The sequence below is a fragment of the Enhydra lutris genome, unplaced genomic scaffold, assembly GCF_002288905.1.
Source record: "Enhydra lutris kenyoni isolate GAN:26980312 unplaced genomic scaffold, ASM228890v2 scaffoldscaffold39, whole genome shotgun sequence".
In the NCBI taxonomy this organism is placed as follows: Eukaryota; Metazoa; Chordata; class Mammalia; order Carnivora; family Mustelidae; genus Enhydra; species Enhydra lutris.
The window spans coordinates 13,371,513-13,394,013 of NW_019154123.1; the positions used below are offsets into that span (position 1 = coordinate 13,371,513).

General features: G+C 48.7%; 1 protein-coding gene across 2 annotated transcripts in view; it reads left to right on the forward strand.

The window, feature by feature from the left end:
- The window catches only part of LOC111154937 (SH3 domain binding protein 5), a 71,933-nt gene that overhangs the window by 20,597 nt on the left and 28,835 nt on the right, over nt 1-22,501 (forward strand). For both annotated transcript variants that reach the window (XM_022514898.1, XM_022514897.1), the window contains exon 3: nt 5,561-5,689. In XM_022514898.1, coding sequence (XP_022370606.1) covers nt 5,561-5,689 — 129 coding nt within the window. The remainder of the gene's footprint in view (nt 1-5,560; nt 5,690-22,501) is intronic.

The following is a 22,501-nucleotide window of genomic DNA, read 5'->3' on the forward strand; positions in this document are numbered from 1 at the left end:
AGGTTTGCTCATTTTCGGGAGATAAGTTTTTACGGAAGTGCATGGATCATTTACTGTAGGGAAAACAGTCAGTTCTCTCTCCTCCCTGGGTGTTTCTGGAAGCAACCCTTCACTCTGGTCTTGGGAAACACATTTTTCTATAATTGTAGGAGTTAGGAGAACCACGGTCCAGTCTTTCCTTGAACTTGGAACTAAGGCAAAAAGCACAAGTTCAGTTGTGGCAAGCTGTCTTTAAAGTTACGGCCAACTGGCATTATGATGGATTTAAAGAAATGTTTTAAACAGGTTGGGTTGAATTAAAGTTCCAGATTCTGGTCCATAGAAGCATGGTTTTGCTGTCTGGGAAAGAACCTTCAGTAGTTAACCATATTATCTTGCTTTGCCATGGTATGGACTATAGATTGACCCTCCCTTCCCTGTCGACATTGATGACTACCTTAAGGCATCTTTCTCAATCTTTTTTTTTTTTTTAAAGGTTTCATGGTATTGCAAATGACAAATCTATTTTCAACTAGCTTGAACAAAATATGAAACAGTGGTGACAGCTGGGTGTGTGTGTGCTGTTTTGGCCCTGGGGAAGGTGTTGTATAGGGTTAGACTGTGAAGCATTGCTGCGACCAGAAGCTCAAGTGTTGCTGGGACTTCCTTCTCTCAGACTCTCTTCTCACGGTGCCAAGATGGCTGCCTTCTGCTCCACGCTTTCATTCCATTCTCGCAGCCATCTCAAGGGAAAACAGTTCCTCTCACAGTTTCAGAGAAGTCTCAGGCTAAAGTCTCATTGGTTCTGATGGGTCACATGTTCTCCCTCCACAATCACCGAGGCTAGGAGTATCTGAATCTGATTGGCCAGGCCTGGGTCACATGACCACTTCCGAGATCTGGGTGAGGCCCAAGAAAATCAGGACTGTTACCATTGGGCGGGCAGGAGAGATTTTGGTTTGTGGGCTTTCACGCTCCAGTATTTGTGGAGAGTTGTTACTCAAATGGCTATGATTTTCTGTGGAATGGTAAAAGAACTGGGTCTGCTTTATCTTCTCAAGGAGAAGGCTGGCTTTGTGTTCAGCTTTTAATACGTCTTGGATGAATAGGCTTGTTGGGGGTTGGACGTGAGCCAGTCATGCGTCACCGTCCCCACCAACACAGCCTCATTGATAGAGAGGAACGCTGGTGTCAGACCTAGTCTTTTGGGTGCGATACCCTTTGGTGGCCACACACTTATCCAGGCTGGTGGTCCCTGAACCTGCTGGCCGGAATCACCTCAGGAACCCTGTTCGCCCTTTGGTAAAACCCAGCTCTGATCCCGTCATGCCTCTGCTTAAAAATTCACTGTGGTATTTTACCACAATTTTTTAAAAAGGGGAAACAAAGCAACAACAACAAAGAACCCTGCGCTGGTGTCCCATCCTTCTACCCTACTCCCATTTTTTTCCTCCTTTAGAGGCAGTGTAATAGATAAGCCTAACATACTTTCGCTGATTAGGTAGTAACTTCTAGGGCTCTAAATAGTGGGCTCCCTGCGGCTGCTTGTTGATTTGTCAGTTTTAGTTACCATCTGCCAGCATCCCACTTGGAAGATGAGATTTTAATCTCTTTCCTCCCTCTGTCCCCCCAGACACTCCCCTTTCCAAACACTTCCTTTCCTCCCAACAGAGCTGTGGTGTAGTCGATATACAGCATTCACGTTATTGCGGCTGTGGAAGTGCTTCACAGTGGAGCCTTCCAGTAAACTACCATTCCTTTCCTTTTTGTTGTAGAACGCATTCTTCGGTCATTTCTAACAGGGGCATGGGAGGTCAATTGAGACTTATGTTTAAATAAATAAAATCAATCCACCGTGTCTCCCCACTGTGCGTGGGATAAAGTTCCAATGCCTTACTCGCACACGTGCCTCCTTTTCTTCCAACCCCCGCCTGCGCCTCCCCCTCCCCCGCCGCTGTTCCTTGCTCATGCTCCTCCCGCTGCTGCTAATGCCCCTGCAGCTCTGTCTGTGGAAATCTGCAAATCCCCTTTCTTGGCGCGGGCTTGGATGACACTTTGGGTGGTCTTCAGGTTTGCGTGTGTGTTACACACGCAGTGTGTATACTGAGGTCTTGGTATTTTTCATGTGACATTACACTTATTTACTGCTTGAGTTTAAATCTTGGTTCTGCCATTTCCTAACTCTGTGGCCTTAGACAAGCTACCTCTGTGCCTCAGTTCTCCTCTTTGTAAAATGCAAAGTACAGCAATAGCACTGCCTGCTAAGGTTGTTAGCGATTGCACAAATTGATGGAATGGAAGCATTTATAATAGTGTCTGCCACATACTAAATTGCCATCTGCCCTCTACTTCCCTCTCCCTCACAAAGACAGACTTGGGTGGGTTCTAGTCACCAGGGCCCAGAATAGCTCTTGGCAAATTAAGTCTCCAGGGGCTGGGCTGGGCACCTAAATGAGTGATGCGGGCCCGGTGTGATTCAGGCACAGGGGTGCTGGGGACTGGAAGGGGCGATCTCTTTCTGAGGGGCATCTCCTATTCCACTTCTAGGCGGGTGTCAGGTAGGAATGGGGGCCCAGGGTTGTCAGATTATCAGATTCTTTTCCTTTATGAGAAGTTTGGAGAATCCACTTCTTTTTTTAATGGGTTTTTCTGGCATTTAGTATACACAGTACAGACCGAAGGCACTAAGCCTACTGGCCCACCGGCTGCTGGTTTGGGGCCCAATTCTCATTTTACAAAAGAGGTCCAGAGAGACGATGTGATCTGCCTTGGGTCACACGCCAAATGATTGGGCCCTCTGTTATCTCACTTGTCTGGTCAGGGACTGGAGGTGGGAGGGGTGGGAGGAGGATGGCTAGTGCTGGCACTGCCTCCCACGGTGGGGACTTGGGGGATCAGTCATGTGTGCCAGCGCATTTGCAAAGTCTCTGCCTACACTGTGTAACAGGTTGCACCTTCCATTCTTGTCAGCCACATCTGCCTCAGAGAGACCTCCCTGGTGTTTTTTTAAATGGGACGTGGGTCCCTTTTTATGCCAGGTGTTGGTAGGGGGAGGATTGGGTGCATTTACTGAGCATCTGCTGGGTGTCCTGGAACTGGTGGTAGTTTTACATTTGCATTCTCCTTTATTCCTTCTAACTGCCCTCCCTATGAGATGCAAAGTAGCTATTTAACTGGTAATAAAAATGATTAATAAAGAAGTTATCTGATTAGAGCCTCACAGAGGTTTGGGTGGGATTGGATTTATCATATATATATATATATATATATATATATATGTATGTATGTATATATACACACATACATATATATGTGTATGTACATATATATGTATGTATATATACATACATATATAAATATAAATTCCCAGGCTTCAGACAACGTGCTACCTCCTACATATTGGCAGTTAAGTCTGGGAGAAGCTCTGTGGGGCTTTGCAAGTCCCCGGATGGCCTTACGCACTGGTGCCACTTTCTGTGGAGGACAAAGCTTGTGATGTTCATCTTTAGAAGCTGCAGCAGGTGGCTGTGGGTCTGTCTAGATAGAAGAGAAGCCAGAGAAGATGATGATGATGACGACGATATAGGCCTGGGGGAAGGGACCAAAGCCAGTGTCAGCAGTGGGCTGGGGCTCAGGACCTGAGAAACTGCCGTCCAAGGCAAAGGCGGTATCATCATATGTTGAGGGGCTGGCATCCTTTTCAAAGCCATCTAGCAGGCCCTGGCGCCATATGATAGAGCGGAATGAAATAGAAGTGAGCAGAGTCTCCTTCACTCCCGTGAGCCATCCCATTGGCCCAGGAGGCCCCCACTATCTGATGTTTAGAGATTTTAGATGGTTACTTGGGAAATGGGCGCTTTGCTGCCGGTGGAGCTCACGCGGGCTCTATCAGCAGGGTGGCTGCTTGGTCTTGGGACAGCCCCACAGCTGGTGTTCACGTTTTGTTCCTTCTCAGAGTATCCATTTCCCCTTTTAAATGCGAGCCTCTCCCTCTGCCACCGACCCCCCACCCCGCCGTCATGCAAATGCTGAAGGGAAAGGAGTAGAGGGGTGGAAGCTCTGGGAAGTACTGATCCAACCCTTCAGTAGGTCTTCCTAGACATTGGGCTAAAGTCCCTTTTTTTTTTTTTTTTTAAAGATTTTATTTATTTATTTGACAGACAGATCACAAGTAGGCAGAGAGGCAGGCAGAGAGAGAGAGGAAGGGAAGCAGGCTCCCCGCTGAGCAGAGAGCCCAATGCAGGGCTCTATCCCAGGGCCCTGGGATCATGACCTGAGCCGAAGGCAGAGGCCTTAACCCGCTGAGCCACCCAGGCGCCCCTAAAGTCCTTCTTTTTAATTGTATTTCCTCCTTGTAAAGTCCGTGGATCTGGGTTTGTTGACTTTCACAGCATAGTTAAGCCTGGAACGGCCCACCTGCCTGTTCCTCCCTTCCAGACTCTTACTGGGGGCCCAGGTTGCTCTAGCTGTCTCCAGGGTGGGTGGCCACCCTTATCTCTTGCCATTCTTCACATTCCAGACTTCCAGCTTCCTTAAGGTTTTTTTTTTTTTTTTTTGGAAACCCCAAGCCTCTCTGTCTCTCCTCTCTGCTGAATATGGCTCTTTGGCTCGGGGCTAGGTGTTTCCTCTCCCTCCCCCCAAGAGACCATTCGCACTTCTGGCTTCTGTGTAGATGTTACCCCTCTGGATGTTTTCTGCAAGTCTCCCTCTTGCCGCCCCCTCCCGCCTTACCTGGCCTGATGAGGTTTTCCGCCGCTGGGTTCCACAGCACCAGTTTTACCATTCTCATCCTGGCACAGACTTTTCTGGAATGGGCTATAATGCCTGCCTCACCCACCAGACTGGAAGTGCCCTGGAGATAGGCACCAAACCCAAGGCCCAGCACAGGGTCTGGCATATGGGAAGTTTCCACTCAGTGTTTAATGTGGACTACATCATATGGTCAAGGACCCCCTGAGAGTATAGGGAATGGGGCCATCATTATGGACTGAAGCTGCCAGGGGTGTCTTCCTCTGAGGACCCAGATGGAGCTTTTAAATCAAAACCTAAGGGATGCCTGGGTGGCTCAGTCGGTTAAGCATCTGCCTTCAGCTCCGGTCATGATCCCTGGGTCTTGGGATTGAGCCCCACCTTGGGCTCCTTGCTCAGTGGGGAGTCTGCTTCTCCCTCTCCCTCTGCTCCTCCCCTGCTTGTGCCCGTGTGCTCTCTGTCAAATAAATTTAAAAAATCCTAAAACTCTTTCATATAGTAGTCACTAGCCACACTTATTTTTAAAATCTAAATAGATTTATTTAAAATTAAACAAATTAGAAACACATTTCCTCAGTGTCAGCCAGTTTTAAGTCCTCAATAGCCAGATGTGGCCAGTGCTTACTGTATTGGGCAGTGCAAGTGATAGAACATTCCCAGTATCTCAGAATGTTTCAGATGGTGCTGCTCTAGACACCGTCTTGTAGAAGTATTAATTTCAGGGCCTGAAGGTTGTGTGCAGGCCCTCCTTGGTGCTTTTGGTTATGGGAAGTAGATTTTCGTGGATTCCTTCTAATGCGTGAACTGTGTCCTCGTTTTCTCCTTGGTGCAGGATGCTCGTCAGAAGTTCCGTTCTGTTCTGGTGGAAGCAACAGTGAAACTGGACGAGCTGGTGAAGAAAATTGGCAAAGCTGTGGAGGACTCGAAGCCCTACTGGGAGGCACGGAGGGTGGCGAGGCAGGTGAGGTACCCCGCAGATTGTCTGCCCTGCCTGCTGCCCCAAACCAGGTCTGGGGTGCATCTTCTGACTTCCGTGTCCACTGCCAGAGGGTAGAAGTGTGAGCCCCTGGGATGCAGAAGGACCGTGACTTTGTAACCATCTGCGTATGAAGACAGCCTTTATTTTCCCCTCCCCCCATAAACTGCTCCATTCCAGCTCTTGATGCTATTAATAGAGTGTGGGTGGTGGCATTTGGAGGACCCCGTGAGTGGGTGCTGAGTTGGTGCCCAGATCCAGTCCCCAGGCAGCTAAGCCATCTTGTGTGGTGGGGGACCTAGTTCTGGCTTCCCAGTGTGTCTTCCTTGTCACTACTGATGTGGTGCCGTGTTGTGCTTATGTCCCTTCCCAGCCTCTGATAGCCAGGTCCTATGAACAGAGGGAGGAAAAGACCCCCACCCCCCGAACATCCAGCATGCTCCAGGGCTGGGGACTTTCGCATACCTCTGCCCACTCTAGCCTCCTAGTCCTGTGTCTCTTCAGTGTGACTCGCCACTTCAAGCAGACCTGAGCAAGGGGTCCAGAGCATGGGTTCTGTCCCTAGTGTGTGTTTATGTGTTGGAAGCTGTGGTCTCTACTGGTATAAAAGTGTGAGCAACAGGTGTTTGAGCGCCTACTATGTTCACAGGCAGGTGGTTGGGTGTTGAATGGGAGATCACGGGAGGGTGAACCCTTGGGAGGTGAAGCCCTAGAAATTGAGGAACGTGTTCAGGTCAGACCCATCGAGGGTCAGGGCTAGGAGTTGGGCGTTCTTCCCCTTTGCCCTGTCTCCATGCACCTCTCTAGTTTCTCATCCCGGGATTCCCCTTGATGCTTTGGTGGTTCTGGCGAGGTCCTAGGTATGTTTTTGGATTTCACACTGTGAACCCTGACTGAGCTTTCTGTTCGGAACCTGCCGGATATGTTGCCTTATTCCTAGACAGAATGGCTGCCTGAACCCTGCCTCCTTCCCTGTCCAGCTGAGCGTGGTTATACCACATCAAAGTGCCAATTATTCATTGGTCTGCAACCAGCTCTGAGCAGCCACCCCTGCTTTCTACCTTCTCTGGGCCCCGCCCAGGCCTCTGGCTTTCCAGGGAGATGGAAGGGTGCTGGCCAGTCCCCAGGAGCTCCAGAACCCCAAGGTGCTGTCTATCAAAAATGCCTGTGTCCCACTAGTCTTTCAGGCACACCCCAAGTTGGGGATGTGTTGTTCGCCTTACTCCCCTACCCCCTGCCACCATGTAGCCCTGAGTAGAAGTATTCTTGACGTAAAATTGCAGAATGAAGGGTTTGGGTTGGGTTTGAGGAGAAATTTTTTTTTTAAAGGTTTTATTTATCTATTTGAGAGACAGAGACAGTGAGAGAGAGCATGAGCGAGGAGAAGGTCAGAGGGAGAAGCAGACTCCCCATGGAGCTGGGGGCCCGATGCGGGACTCGATTCTGGGACTCTGGGATCATGACCTGAGCTGAAGGCAGTCGTCCAACCAACTGAGCCACCCAGGCGTCCCAGAGGAGAAATTTTGAAAATTTAATGTAAGCATTGATGAATACTGAGCAGGTTATAAAATCTCTTTTCCTGAAAGTCTTTAACACTTAAATTTATTGCCCTCTGCCTTTCTTGAGCCCACAGATATTTGTTAAAACCATCCACATGCCCAGGTCTCGGGATGATTAAGAGTGGACTGTTAAAGCAAGCCTTCCCTTGGAGTTGCGGTAGACATTTTCCCACCTGGTCCCTGGAGCTTAGGTTTCAGCACAGACCTGGCTAAAGGACCTCGGCATTCAGGGGCCGGTGGAGGTTGGCCCATCAGGTCACCGGCCCCAGCTGGTGGGAAGTGTCCACCTTTGGCTGTACTCCATGTCACATGTGCTCTTAACTCAGAATCTTTGAACTTTCTGGTCCCTCTGCTTGTCCCTGTCTTAACCCTTGAACTTGCACGGTCTACTCTCTTTGTCTTCAGGTTTCTGCTCCAGTGTCACTTTATCAGCAAGGCCTTCCTGGGCTACCATTGACATAACTGCCACTTGCCATCTTTAGCACCCCAGTCCCTCATTCCTTGATTGGCCATTTCTCCATAGCACTCTCTCTAGCTGACTTGTTATTGTTTACTTGTTTATAGTAGCGCAGCTCCGCGAGGAATACCCGCACAGATGCGTGGATGATGAGTTGGCAGGCCACCAGAAGAGCCCGTGCTCCTCCTGGCCCGCCCCTGGTGTTCTGAGCGTTTCCTCCATTGCCCCTTGACTCCCAGCTTACCTGCATGTGGCTTCGTGACCAGAGGGGTAGGAACACGGGTGGCAAATCCAGCTTTGTCTGGGTGGGTTTCCTTTAAATCTTACATGCTGGGTTGTCTGTGACACATCTGGGATAGATTTCACACCACTCTCTTCTGTTCTGTACCCAAATCCTCTTTGATGGGGAAAGAGGTGGGAGGAGCTGGCTTGGCAGGGTCCTACTGCTGGGCATCTGTGAACTGTGGCATTGCTCCTTCCTCTCCTCCCTTCCTGTGGCCGGTGAGGACAATGATCGTGACAGTCGTGGAGTTCTGTGGGTGAGCCACTGAGTCATCAGGTCTCTCGAGATTATACCCAGACCCTGGGGGTGACTGACTCACTCTCAGCTAGCAGAGGCCAAGATGACTGTTAAGGGAACCACTGCCTTCTTGCAGGTGGGGCAGAAAGAAGAAGGGCGGGGAAGGCCCAGAGTGACCCCTGCCCCTCAACCCCAAGGGACCTTTTTGGTCTGTAGCCGAGGAACTGGAAGGACGCTCAAAGGCTAAGGCTGGGTGCGGATGTCCCATTTCGTCTGCGCACATGGTTGGCTCTCTGGGCTCGGGCCAGGTGGCGAGTCTGTTTGTGCACCCGCATCCTCTGACCTTCCTGATGGTGAAGGGGGTGGGGCACCCCTCCAGCGCCTGCCAAGTGGGCCTTCCTGTTTTCTTCCTCTCTTTTATTCCCACCCCCTTCCTGTCTGTATTTACGGACCCTCTGGCTCTGTACAACAGGGATGGTCTCTGAGAGCTGGCCCGCTGAGCATCTGCTCCACGTGTGTATCATGCATGGGCCCTGCACTCCCAGAGCCCCTGCTCCCTCGTCTGTGCGACAGGGATGGTTTACGGGAGCAGCCTTGGCTCTCTCGTGATGTTGCCTTTGGATTTAACTGAGGTATAACGTGTGTTTGACCACAGACTCCCTGCATGAGCTTAGGTTTCAGCTCTGAAAAAACCTTTTTGTCGTAGAAAATTTTGAAAAGAAACAAAATGAAGAAAATAAGTTCCTGTTGTCTTTTGTTACTATTTGATGTTTATCTCCTATTGTTATTATTATTTTTTTTTAAATAAGAGATCATCCCGTAGTGGTGGTTTTATATTGTCTGAATGTCCATCCATCCAGAATCCCAGTGGAGAGGGGACTTAAAGAGCTTGGTTTTCCAGGAGATTACGAAGGTTTGTAATTGTTGGGCCAATAGAACTTCTATTTGCTTATCAAAATTTACATTAACTTTATTGTTCCTGGTGTCATGTCAGATCAGGAATGAGTCAGATCCAGTCCTGTGAGGGTGAAAACGCAGCCCAAATTCTCCCAAGAGGAGGTAGAATCCAGCCCCCACAACGGCCAGCTGGGGTGGGGTCAGGGAACTGGCTTTGATGGATTTGAGGGTTTTTGTCCTTGAGCTGGCGCTTGTTCGTAAGGCTGCTTTGACATATCTGTCAGCCCATGTGGCCTTCAGTGTGTGGCAGGGGACGTTCTGACAAGGGGGTGGAGCTGTGTGACTCAGTAAAGCCTGAACAGCCAGAGTGTTTCTTGGTTGCTTTGCTCCCTGGGCTCTAACTTGTCTAGCAGTGACCCTGAGCCTGTCGTTTTTAGCGCTGCCACTCTCCATGCTTAGTATTACTATTTTTTAAAGAGGTGTGGAAACTGTACAGAACATACATTTTGCCATCTGAGCCATTTGCAAATGTGGAATCCTGCAGCATCAAGTACATTCATGTCGTGGGCCCATCCCCACCGACATCCATTTCCAGAACTTTCTCATCTTCCCAAACTGCAGCTCCGTACTTATGAGATGTCCACACCCCGTTCCTTCCAATTCCTATCCTTGGCAACCATGGTTCTACTTTCTGTCCCTGTGAATAAGTACCCAATGGAAATGGAATCAGGCAGTATCTGTCCTTCTGTGACTGGCTTATTTCTCTTTGCCTAACATCTCCTGGGTTCGTCCATGTTGAAGCACGTGTTAAAATTTCATTCCTTTTTAAGAGGACCCACCACATTTTGTTCGTTTATCCATCGATGAACATTTGGGCAACTCTCGTTGGTTTTACATGGTTGCAGTGTGTCAGAGGACTTTGCAAGTCTGAAGAGCGACAGAAATGCAAAATAGGGTAACTCGGTGCTAGATGTTGCCTGTTTTGTGTTTATGGGGCTATGTAAGTCTCTGCCCCACACGTAAGTTCTTTCAGGGAAGTAAGGCGAGTGGGAAGGCCTTTGAAGCTTGTGGAGTGACTTAGCTGTAGGACAACTGGCAAAGCCTGGCCTCTGAGCCAGAGGCTATTGGCTCTGAATCCTAACTGAGATTTTAATAGCCGTGGGACTTTGATGGGTTATGGAACCTCTGTGCCTTAGTTTCTTCATCTATAAAGTGGAGTCATTTATGTCCGCTTTTGCTGGGACACAAACCACCCCAAACTTAGTGGCTTAAAACCCTTATTGAGCTCATGATTTTGCTGGGCAGTTTTTTTTTTTTTTTTTTTTTTTTAACTTCAGGCGTGGCTGGTGTCATGCATATGTCATCAGTTGGTGAGTTGGCTGGGTGCTGGCTGATCTCCCATGGCTTTATCTGTCAGGCACTTGGCCCGTGGTCAGCTAAGGCTTCCCAGGTGACTGGACCACATGTGTCTCATCCAACAGGCCAGCGAGGGCTTCTTCACGTGGTGTGGGGATTCCAGGAATAAAAAGGACAAGCTCTTTTCAAGCCTCTGCCCATGTCACATTTGTTCATGTCTTATTGGTTAGAGTAAATCAGTCCAGACTCAAGAGATGGGGGGAAAGACACTACTGCAAGGTGCCCGCAAAGTATTGTAGCCATTTCTGCAACTTAACCACAGTAATAAAACTAACACTTGTAAAGCATTTGGATCAAAGAAAAAGAATCTAAGTTGTTATTCCAGATGTACTTTGCTATCAAATATTGTGTCTCTATGGTGAATCTGCTGCCTTAAAAACAAAACAGACCACGGCACTAGAGACCGCTGGATGGCAGAGGCAGGCCTGTGCCGGCCGAGAGGAGACATGTCAAATGTCAAGAATTTGAGGACAGGAGGGTGACCCCAGGCACCTGAGTTAAGTACTGAATTGCTTATGGGGGTAAAGTGTGCGGGAGGCTCACAAGTGATGAGGGGGAGGGGTAGCTGATGGACTTTTCCACTGATCGCAAGCACTCTGAGCCCTATTAGACAATAATGTGATAAGGGCCTTCAATGATGGAGAGTCCTGTTTCCCATGAAATGAGATAGGTCAAGTGCATCAGATAATCCCTTGAATTCTTATGTTAATCATAGAGTCACAGAGCATTGTAGGCTTTCTTTGTTGGGAAATTCTAGACATTGGTTTCGTTTGCAGAAGGCCCTCTGTAAGTGGAGAAGGAGAGGGCTAGGTTCCACAAAGTTGGGACATAAACTCAAGGATATGTTGGGCATGGGTTATTACTCTGTTTACCTGTTTGGGTATTTTTTTTCCTCTGAATTTATCATTTTCTTTTACTCAATAGTATTTACTGGGTTTCTACGCATTGTCAGGCCCTGTTTTAGCCACTTGTTGAGAACAGAACAAAGAGCCTAACTGAGGAGCAGGCATTCCACTCTTAGTCTCATAAAAGAATGTGGGGTGGTGTGTTTTGGGCAAAAGTACAATCTTGGTACTGATATTTAACATGTGAATCCCCTGCCATTTGAGAAATAGAGCAAGACTGTGGATTACAGTGGGCTAGTGGATTGGTGAGTTGAAGTGTTTCTCAGAGTATTTTCTGAGTATCTCCCCTTTGTGCTGGCCATTGTGGAGCATAAAATGTCCGTATCCTCCAGGAACCCCTTCAACACATACAAGCAAGGTAGTTTTAAGGCATAGGTAGTCTGTTGTCATTATTCATGGTACTTAGGTTCTCCAAAGTCACTACCAATGCTGAAATAGAGAGGCGTTCTATTGAGGTGTTGCTCCTAGGGGAACTAGAGGGTCGGGATCCTGAGAGCCTCTGGTCACATTTTCATCAACTGATCCATACATAACCTTCTTTCACGCATGTTTGTCTTTAAAGACACCTTATTTAGGGGTGTCTGGGTGGTTCAGTTAGTTGAGTGATAGATTCTTCATTTCAGCTCAGGTCATGAGCTCAGGGTGGTGAGATCAAGCCCCGTGTCAGGCTCCATGCTCAATGTGGAGCCTGCCTGAGATTCTCTCTCCCTCTCCCCTTGTGCGTGTGTTTGATCTCTGTCTCTCTCAAATAAATAACTAAATCTTAAAAAATATGAAGATACCTTATTTAATATATATTTCTTACAAGTAGCTAATTATGTATGGTATTTCGTTATAATAAGACTCTAACCAAGGAAGTTCGAACATTTTCCTAACACTGGGTGACATGATCATAAATTTGTCGCTTTTCAGTGTCACACAGTGTTGCCCACTGCTTTTTTTTTTTTTTTTAAAGATTTTATTTATTTATCTGACAGAGATCACAAGCAGGCAGAGAGGCAGGCAGAGAGAGAGGAAGGGAAGCAGGCTCCCTGCTGAGCAGAGAGCCCGACGCGGGACTCGATCCCAGGACCCTGAGATCATGACCCGAGCGGAAGGCAGCGGCTTAACCCACTGAGCCACCCAGGTGCCCGCCCACTGCTTTTTTAACTGGTCACCATCTCCCATGCTTTGATACCAGATGGAGTCTGCAGATTAGCCACTTTTCTGTGGCTTCCTCATGCACTGACTATGGACTTGACTTTAGCACTTACTAGAGCAGCTGCTTGTGGGGATCTGCAAATTTCCTCTTCCTTTTTCTGGATGTACCGCATTGTTGATTCACTAACATTAAACTCATGGCCAACAGCACTGTGACTCACATCTGAATGAAGCTTCCGTAAAACACATATTTTTTCCATACGGCACATACATCGTAGCCTTCTTGCACTTCGGAACACTAGCCAGCACTTCAGCACCAGGCTTGGGGGCTAATTTGAGCAACTGAATCTGACAAAAAGCACAGAAATGTGAGAAATGTGGCACTGAGTAGACAGGGGTGGGCAGTTGTTTCCAGGGTGAGATCTGCAACAGGAAGGCAGAGAGTTGCCTTGTTAGGCTGTGGCTGGGAAGGCGCACGTGGAGCGACCGAACTGCTTCGCTACGGTACTTGCTGTACTGTATTTGTCCAGACCCTGCAAGTGCTGTAAATACTGATTTTGGGGTTACAAAGAAGTTTTAGTGAGCAGGCAAATCTGTAAATAAGGAGCCCATGAATAATGGGGACTGTTTGTACTCCCCCAAGGGGGAGGCTCATTTGTTAGAGAACTGAACCTCATGGCCCCTGTGTAGACATCGTGTGGAAGAAGCCAGTGGGGTGAGGTCACTCTAGGGGGTGGGAGTGTGGGGGAAGCCTGGGCAGAAAGGCCCCCCAGAGCCCCAAAGTGCAAGAGAGAGTCTGGATAGAAAGAGGAAAGAGCCAAGATCTGAGGGAGAAGTCCATGTGGGTGTAACCTGGGATAAGTGTGTCAGCTCTAGGGCGGTGGAAAGGGAGCCTTATGGAAGCTGAAGGCCCAGATGGGTAAGGAGTGGTGGCCAGCTGAGGGAGTACCGCCAGGCTGGGCTGAGAAGCTGCAGAGAAACCACCGGGGGCTCTTACGTGTGGGAAGTTACCTTGTTTGAGATGGTAATTAGATGTGGTTGCTAAATATTGTGTCTTTGGTTAATGGCGGCACCATTGAGATCTACCTATGTGTTAGGCACCGTGAGTACTGCTCTGTGAGTGTGTGGATGGGTTGGGGGTGTCTTTCTCTTTCCCGTTCGTCCCCCTAGTACAGATGAGGAAACTGGTCTTGGAGCCCAGAGACCATCACTTGGGCCTTTGCATAAGCCCTTCTGGTGTCATGGCTTAATCTGAGAGGATGGGAAGGGAAGCTTTAACAGACTTCGTGGTTAACCAGTGGTCAAGGATGAGTCATAGGGAACTCCAGGGTTTTGACCTGGATCGCCTGAATGCCAATAGGATGTGGACAGTGGGGACCCAAATTTGGGAGGTGGTGAGCTCGCCCTCCTGAATGTTAAAGCTGTGACGGGGTACCACAGTGGGAATGTCACAGATGAGGGTGCAGGACCTGTTGGAGGTGGGGAGCTGGGAGTCAATATGGAGGTTACAGTTTACTGGGAGCCTATTGTGTGGAGAGAATGGAGTCAGAGATTCAGGATGGAGGGAAGAAGGGAGAGGAGAGGAATTTGAGCAGTCTTTGTGGACCAGGCACTTTTCTAAATGCTTCACAAGCAGGAGGGAGATCCTTTAAGTTCTGTAGGGCTGGAAAGTGAGGTTTAGAGAAGCTGAGTTCTTCAAGTGGCCCTCCATGTCCTTCCATATTGAGGATCTACTAGGTCCCCAGGCCTGTAGAGTCGTAGGTCCGTTATGTACATGCTCTCATGTCTGCTCAACAAACTTGAAGGTGGCATTCCTGTCACAGTCAGATGGAGGGTTACTGAGTGAGGCTTGGGGAGGTGAAGTGGCACCCCACATCACTCAACCTCAGGAGGAGAGGAGCAGAGATTTGAACTCACGTCTGCCTGGTTCTGGATACCGCCCAGTGCTTCCCCTTCCCGAGGCATATTGTGACCACCGGAAAGCCTGAGCTACACCCTGACACGTCTTAGGGGGCAGGCAGGAGCAGTCATGGTTGTGGAGGGCTCAAAGGAAGAAATTGAACTCATCTGTGTGGTAGTTTCCCTGCCTTTTATGTCCTGGGGTGATTATGAGGCTCTTTTTCCAAGCAGCCCGGGGCCCTTTGAAACTCCTTCCCCTGGTGGCGCGCCCTCCTAGTTCTCCTGGGACTCGAGCACAACTCCATCGTGCCTCCCTTCCTCCCAGTCACTTTCATTTCCGCTGGGCCACTGGCCTGCCTGGGTGGCAGCTCTCACCTGGGACTCGGGTGAGGAGGTCTGGGTCAGTGACGTCCTTCCCCATGGCCCTGAGCATGTTCCCACTGAGGGTCCCCAGGCCGGTTCCTGGGAACTGCGTCATCCTTGCTGCCCATGGTAAGGGCAGGCGGTGAGTGATGGGGCTCCTGTCCCAGAACAGGGCCCCCGCTGATTTATGGCAAGAGAGGGCAATGGACAGTTAACTCTCCCTTGCCTGTAAGACTCTATCCTGCCTTGTAGTCTTGCTTGGAGGTCCTGGCAAAGAAGCAGCTGTATTTTGGAAGCCTAGATGCCTGATCAAGTTGGGGTTAATGGAGGGGGTGTGGTTGGTGGCAGCTTCTGACCCAGGTCAGAGGCTCCTGACAAGGGGGAGGTCTTGAGGCTTCACTCTGGAGGGCTCACCTCGATGGAGCCTCTGCACCTCCTGCTTGGCTGGCCCTGCACAGGGCATCGTCTGCTGGGGCTGGAGCAGGAGTGTTGCTGATCTTGAGGTTTTCTCTGCTGGCGGTGCACTGGGCCACTTGCTTTGACCCCTTCCTGCCTGGCCGGCAGTGGGCGATGGCCTGCAACAGGGTGTCAGCCAAGCAGTATGGAGCTGGAGGTATTACCCCCCCATTACCTTGTAAAGTGGGGGTTTGTTAGGGTGGTTCCCTGTCCCTTGTCCCCTTTGCCTTTCACTGGGGCATGTCTAATGCCCAGTAAGTGCTTCTTGGTGGGCCACACGCTGCCCGAAGCTGACAGACATGGTTTGTCACCGTAGTTTGGTGGTTAGTGGGGGATGTGAGGTGTTCTGTATTTGAAACTATGAGGCTCCTTGGATGTGTCTCTTCTTTTCTCTCCTTCCGTCTTCAATAAAATGATTGTGTTATTAAGGATCATCCCTTCCTTCCCCCTCTGTAAACCAGCCTTGTTCCCCAGAAGGAGTGGCAGAATGACTGATTTCTCAGCTGAAGAAATTCAGAGTGCGGGATGTATTTTTGTCACGAGTGTTGTCAACACGGCTAAGCCTTTCTATGCTGTCAGGTAGCCAGGTGTGGTCCCCGACAGGTGGTGACATTTCTCTTGAGCTCTTTTGGCTTACCTTTCCATTCCCTCTCCTTACCTTGGGGATCCACCTTCTGCCCACCTTGCTTTCCTTCTTTTCTCTTCCATTTCCCCCTCCCCTGGCCTTCCAGGGTGACTTCATATTCTACCCCTTTCCTTCTGTTAACATCTACCCCGAAGAATTGGGTGGCCTTATTCACACTGAAAATTAGATGCGTGATATGACTTAGATATTTACGGACTCTGGAACTTTAAGTAGTTCTGCTTTAGAAACCTTCCCCTGTCTTGGGATATTCTGCTTCCTATTGTAGAATGCGGATCCCCAGCTGGGTGTTTGTGGCCCAGCAGGAGCTTCTGGATAGGTGTGTGAAGGGATCGCACCCATTCCTGAAAGAGGGAAGTGCAGCAAGTTTAGGCGATAGCCAGGGTGTTTGTGTGTGTGTGGTGGGATGTCCTTGTGGGGTATAAAGCAGAGCTGGGGCAGCAGATGGAATACAGGACGTTCAGTGAAATTTGAATTTCTGATCATTTTTTTTAAGGCTGTCTCTGTCTCACATGATATTTGGGACTTACTAAAACTAAAAAAAATGTCATGCACCTGAAATTCAAATTTAATTGGGAGTCCTGTATTTTTATTTGCTAAATCTAGCAGCTGTACAAAGGAGGGGAGATGTGTTGAGTCATCAGCCAGTTGGATAAAGTTGTTTTGGAGTCCGCCACCCCCTCTCAGGTTCCTGCATTTATAGCATGTGTTGTTGTGGAGGGAAGATTCTGGTCCTGCTGTGCCATTCCTTAGCTTTGTAGCCTTGGGCAGGTACAAGTGAATGAATATGTAGGAGTATTGAGTACGACTGAGAGTATTCAACGTCTCACACCACAGTTCTACACTCCTAAGCCTAAACACTCCTAAGCCTGGAAACTCCTAAGCGTTTCCAGGAAGAAACGGAGTTTTTTAGAAAGAGAGTGCAAGCAGGGGAGGAGCAGAGGGGGAGGGAGAGAAGGGGAAAGGGACTCTCAAGCACTTGGTGCTGCCTGTGGAGCCTGACGCCAGGCTTGATCTCCTGACCCCGAGATCATGGCCTGAGCCTAAACAAAGATTCAGATGCTCAACCGACTGAGCCACCCAGGTGCCCCGAAATGGGGTTTCTAAGAAAAGTTGTTGAGTCTGATCACTGCCCCCCTCAACCTTACCACCTTGATGACTCCGGACAGAACTCTGAAGGACTCCATGGACAGGCACATGAACTAGGTCTCTTCTGAAGGATCTCCGTGAATTTGGTCCCTCAGCCACTCTGCCCTGACTTATCCAGGCACCAACTAATGTCTGCCTCCCTTGAACTTATCCCCTTCCCCCCATTCTTGAGTGGCTTTAATAGTTTGATCATTTACTCATGTTTATTTATTTAGTTTTCCATTTCAGACTTTGCCAGGCACCAGAGAGCTTACATTCTCCCAGCGGAAAGAATGTCTCTTTGCTGCACTTAGGGCAGTGATCAGCTATGTCTAGGAAGCCTCACTTTGAAGAAGTGGGTAAAATGGAAGTACAATGAGGATACCATCTGTTCATCGGTTCGTTAGTAGCCTAAAGCGCATTCCCCAGCCCTTAGGCAAAGCACTGTAGTGCAGAAAGCATGCATGGACTTTTTTATTTCTAAAAGTCATGGTGTATCAATCTCCTGAGGTTCTCTCGTTCTTTGAATTCAAGTCTCTTGGTCTCAGAGTCAGGCCAACTAAGTGAAGATTCTCTTTACACAGAGGAGGCAAGGCGGTCTGTTTTTACATTGACCTGAGCACTCGACCAAGGTGGTTGAAGAGACCTGTAGTGGGTTCTTGAAGAGCAAGTGGAAGGAAATCATAAGAGAAGGCACTCTATTGAGTTTCTGTCCATTCCTCTTCTGTGTGGCCTCATCCCAGCACCTGAGTTCTACAGCCTGAAATTATGAAATTTACATTGTCTTATGCACAAGATGATGGCCTCTTCTAGTATCAACCAGTAATTGCATTTGGTTGAAAGCAACCAAGGACTCAGAAACAGTGGCCTGCACACTCTAGGATGTGTTCTCTCACCTGGAAGAAGACCTGAAGTAGGCAGTCTAGTGTAGTCTGGTGCTGTGACTCTGTGGTCACCTGAGACCCAGTGACCTATGTATTGCTCAGTCCTGTGAGTTCCAGCTCAAAGCCACCTCATGGTCCAAAATAGCTGCAGGAGCTCCAGCTGTCACATCTGCCTTTCAGAGCAAAAGGGACAAAAGAGGAGTGGGGAAGGGACATATGCCCCGTCTCTTTTGAAGAGTCTAGCTGGAATTCTCAGACAACACTCTGCTTCCATTTCATTTCTGGAACCTGCGGGAACATTGCTGGAACCATTGCTGGAACTCTGCTTCCATTCCATTGCTGGAATGTGGGTAGCTGCACTGGTGGCTTGGCTTAGAGTTTTTTTCACTAGCAGGGTTGTTTCTAAGGATGGAGGGGAGGGGAGGTATTGGGAGGCAGCTAACTAACTGTGCCATGTCTGGGCTGTAATATCTTCTATCTTTTAGTAAGGTTCTGGGTTGGAAGGAGTTAGAGGTGGACAGGTGTGACCCACAGAGCAGGCCAAGGACTCCTCAGAGTAGGGAAATGCAGTAAACCCTGTTTCTCTCTGCTAGGTCACTTCCCTCTCTTTATGGAGTGTGGAGAAATTTCCTGTCCTTTATATTGTGTTGGAGACCTATGAGGAAATCGTAGCTTCCCATGAAGGTGTAATTGTGTTGTGTGTGTTTTGTCAAGTCACAGAATCCATTCATACTTTCTTTTAACAAATGCTAATTAAATGACTCATTTCCTATTTCCACCTCTCTGGTAGAAGCCCTGACGTCTGACCTGGATGACTGAAATAGCCTTTCCATTGGTATGCCTGCCTTTTAGTGCCCTTCCTCCACCTGTCCCCACTGCCTCCCAACTGAATCTTGCCAGAATCAGTTCTGCTGACAGTTCTCCAAAAACTTTAGTTCACGTAATGGTTAATTTTATGTGTCAACTTAGCTGGGTCACACAGAATGTTTCTGTGAAGGTGTTTATTGGATGAGACATTTAAACTGGTGATATCTGAGTAAAGCAGTTTGCCCTTCATAATGTGGGTAGGCCTTGTATAGTCAGTTGAAGGCCTGAATGGAACAAAAGAGTGACCTCCAAACAAGAGAGAGTTATTATTTTTTAAAATATTTGTTTATCTGAGAGAGAGCAAGTGAGTGGAAGGGAGGGGCAGAAGGAGAAAGAGAGAATCTTTTTATTTTTTATTTTTTTTTAAGATTTTATTTATTTATTTGACAGACAAGAGGTCACAAGTAGGCAGAAAGGCAGGCAGAGAGGGGGGTGGGAAGCAGGCTCCCCACAGAGCAGAGAGCCCGATGCAGGGCTTGATCCCAGGATTCTGGGATCATGACCTGAGCCGAAAGCAGAGGCTTTAACCCACTAAGCCACCCAGGTGCCCCGAGAGAAAGAATCTTAAGCAGACTCACCGCTGAATGCAGAGCTTGACATGGGGTTCGATCTCACAACCCTGAGATCACAACCTGCCTGAGCCGAAACCAAGAGCTGGATGCTCAACCGACTGAGTCACCCCGGTGCCCCCAAGAAAGAATTCGGTAGCAGATGACCTTTGGACTTGAGAAGTATTAGCTGTTCTCTGAATCTTTGTCCTGTTGGCCTACCCTTGCAGGTTTTGGACTTGCCAGCCATCATGATTACATGAGCTGATTACTTAACATAAATCTCTTTCTCTGTGAACAGACATACCTTGGAGATATTGCAGGTTTGGTTCCAGACCACTGCAGTAAAGCAAATTCACAATAAAGCAAATCAAATGAAATTTTTTGTTTCCTGCTGCATATAAAAACTGTTTCCCATATATTGTAGTCAGTTAAATGTGCAATAGCATTATGTCTGGAAAGGTATATGCTGTAATTAAAAAATATTCATTGCTAAAAAAAGTGCTCACTATCATCTGAGTTTTCAGTGGGTCATAATCTTTTTGCTCGCTACAGGGTCTTATCTCGACGTTGATAGCCGCTGACTGATCAGGGTGGTGGCTGCCGAAGGCTGGGGTGGCTGGGGCAGTTTCTTAAAATATTTGAAGGTTGCCTCATTGATTGACTCTTCCTTTCATGAATGCTTTTTCTGCAGCACGTGATGCTGTTTAATAGCATTTTACCCATAGTAGAACTTGTTTCAAAATTGGAATTGATTCTCTCAAACCCTGCCGCTGTTTTATCAACTTTGTTTATGAAATATTCCAAATCCTTTGTTGCCTTATCAGCCGTGTTCTCAGCATCTGCACCAGGAGTAGATGCCATCTCAATAAACCACCTTTTTCGTTCATCCCTAAGAAGCAACTCCTCACCTGTTCAAGTTGGATCATGAGATTATAGCAATTCAATATAGTTATGACAATGTTTGAAACACGGTGAGAATTACCAAAATGTGACAGCGCTGTGGAGTGAACAGATGCTGTGGAAAAATGGTGCCCATAGACTTCCTTGAGGGAGGGTTGGCACAGACCTTCAGTTTGTAAAAAACCACAGTGTCTTTGAAGTGCAGTAAAGTGAAGCACTGTAGAATGAGGTAGGCCTGAGTACATGTCCTTTGGTCTGTTTTCTTTGGAGGACCCTGACCTGTACAGCCCATCTGCGTCCAGCGTCAGGCCCAGATCTGAGCGTAGCGTGCAGGGCTTTTCCGTCTGGCTTGGCGCTCATGCTCTGGCCCCTGGGTACTCTGTGCCATGCCCCCGTGCACCCCCTCCCTCACCCCACCGCCACCCCAGGTGCTGGGTACATCCTGTCGCTATACTCCCAGCTTCTGGAAACATCGTGGAGTGTTTTGTGTTGTGTGTTTCTGTTCTCTGCCTGGGATGTTTCCCTCCCCACCCCGAGCAGCTCCGTGATGTTGGGAATGGTGGCCATTAGCCACATGTGGCTACTTCAAGACCAAGTCCAAAAATCCATAAAACTGGGGGCATCTGGGTGGCTCAGTGGGTTAAGCCTCTGCCTTTGGCTCAGGTCATGATCTCAGAGTCCTGGGGTCGAGCCCCGAATCGGGCTCTCTGCTCCACAGGGAGCCTGCTTCCTCCTCTCTCTCTCTCTGCCTGCCTCTCTGCCTACTTGTGATCTCTCTCTGTCAAATAAATAAATAAAATCTTAAAAAAAAATCCATAAAACTGGAAGTTCACTTCTTCAGTCTCCCCAGCCACAGTTTCAAGCACCCAGTAGCGACACATGGGCGATGGATACTATTTGGGGACAGCGCACATAGAGAACATTTCTGTCATTTCAGAGAGTTCTCTTGGGCAGCGCTGCTTGGCTCTTACCCTTTGCATGGTTGAAGTGAGGGCATGGGTCCGTGTAACTTCTGCCCTCGCCCTGCGGTCCCCCCACCTCACGGAGCTTCCCGCCAGCTTTGCTTCTTGGAGAATGTGATGAAGGCTACGGACATCATCATCCGAAAACCTGGGATGTGGGTGCATAAATCATAAACATGATCCAAAGGTATTCATCAGCTTCCCTTCAAGGTCACCCATGCCCTATGGGTTAATAACTATGAGTGAATAATGCTCATAGTGCTTACAGCTAACGCTTCTGTGTGGTCTACTGTGTGCCTGGTCAAAGCACTTTGCCTGTGTTCGCTTGCCCCTCAGAGCAACTCCACATGGTAGCTTCTGTCATCGTCTACATTTTGCAGATGAGGAAACTGAGGCACAGAGAATTAAAGCACTTAGGGTCGCCCAGCTGGTGAGTGGCCTGGCCACGATTTGACCCAGGCTATCCAAGTTCCAAGTCTTTGTTCCTAACCTCTACACCAAGGGCTAAGAACCCTGCCCCTAGAAACCTGAGCTTCTTGACAGAAATTGCTTCTTATCCTTTGCAGATCTTCATGGTGCACAGTAAAGGTGAAATGAATGCTTGATGAAAGGAGGGATGCTTAGGATTGAGTTACACAGGCTTAAGGCATAATCGTCTTGGCTCTGGGATGTTGGGATGAGACACTGAGTGTCTTTTTTTTTTTTTTTTTTTAAAGATTTTATTTATTTGACAGAGAGGGAACACAAGCAGGGGGAGTAGGAGTGGGAGAAGCAGGCTCCCCGCTGAGCAGGGAGCTTGATGCAGGACTCGATCCCAGGACCCCGGGATCATGAAGGCACATGCTCAATGACTGAGCCACCCAGGTGCCCCAAGACACTGAGTGTCTTAAGCTTTTACTTTCTTAGTTTTATTGGCCGCAATTTGTTCCTGACCCCTTAGAGCTGGGAGAGGCCCCGAGTCCGCTGAGCAGCCTTGCTTGGCAATACAGGATGGGAAGGGGAGGGGGTTTGCCAGAGCCCAGGCTTCCTCGGGGCACCCCTGATGCACCAGCGGGTGCTGCCCCTGCCTCCCTGAGCTGGGGGCCCCTCTGCCGCTGAGGTCCTGAAACAAGGCAATTCCTGTCTTTTCCAGAAACCCCTGGGTGACTCGAAGTGGCACGGGCTCCAGTGGCCAGAGGGACACCCTCTGTCTTGTCATGCTTCCTGACAGCCTTCTCCTGTGGGGTCTGCTGGGTGTGGCCTCGGGGACA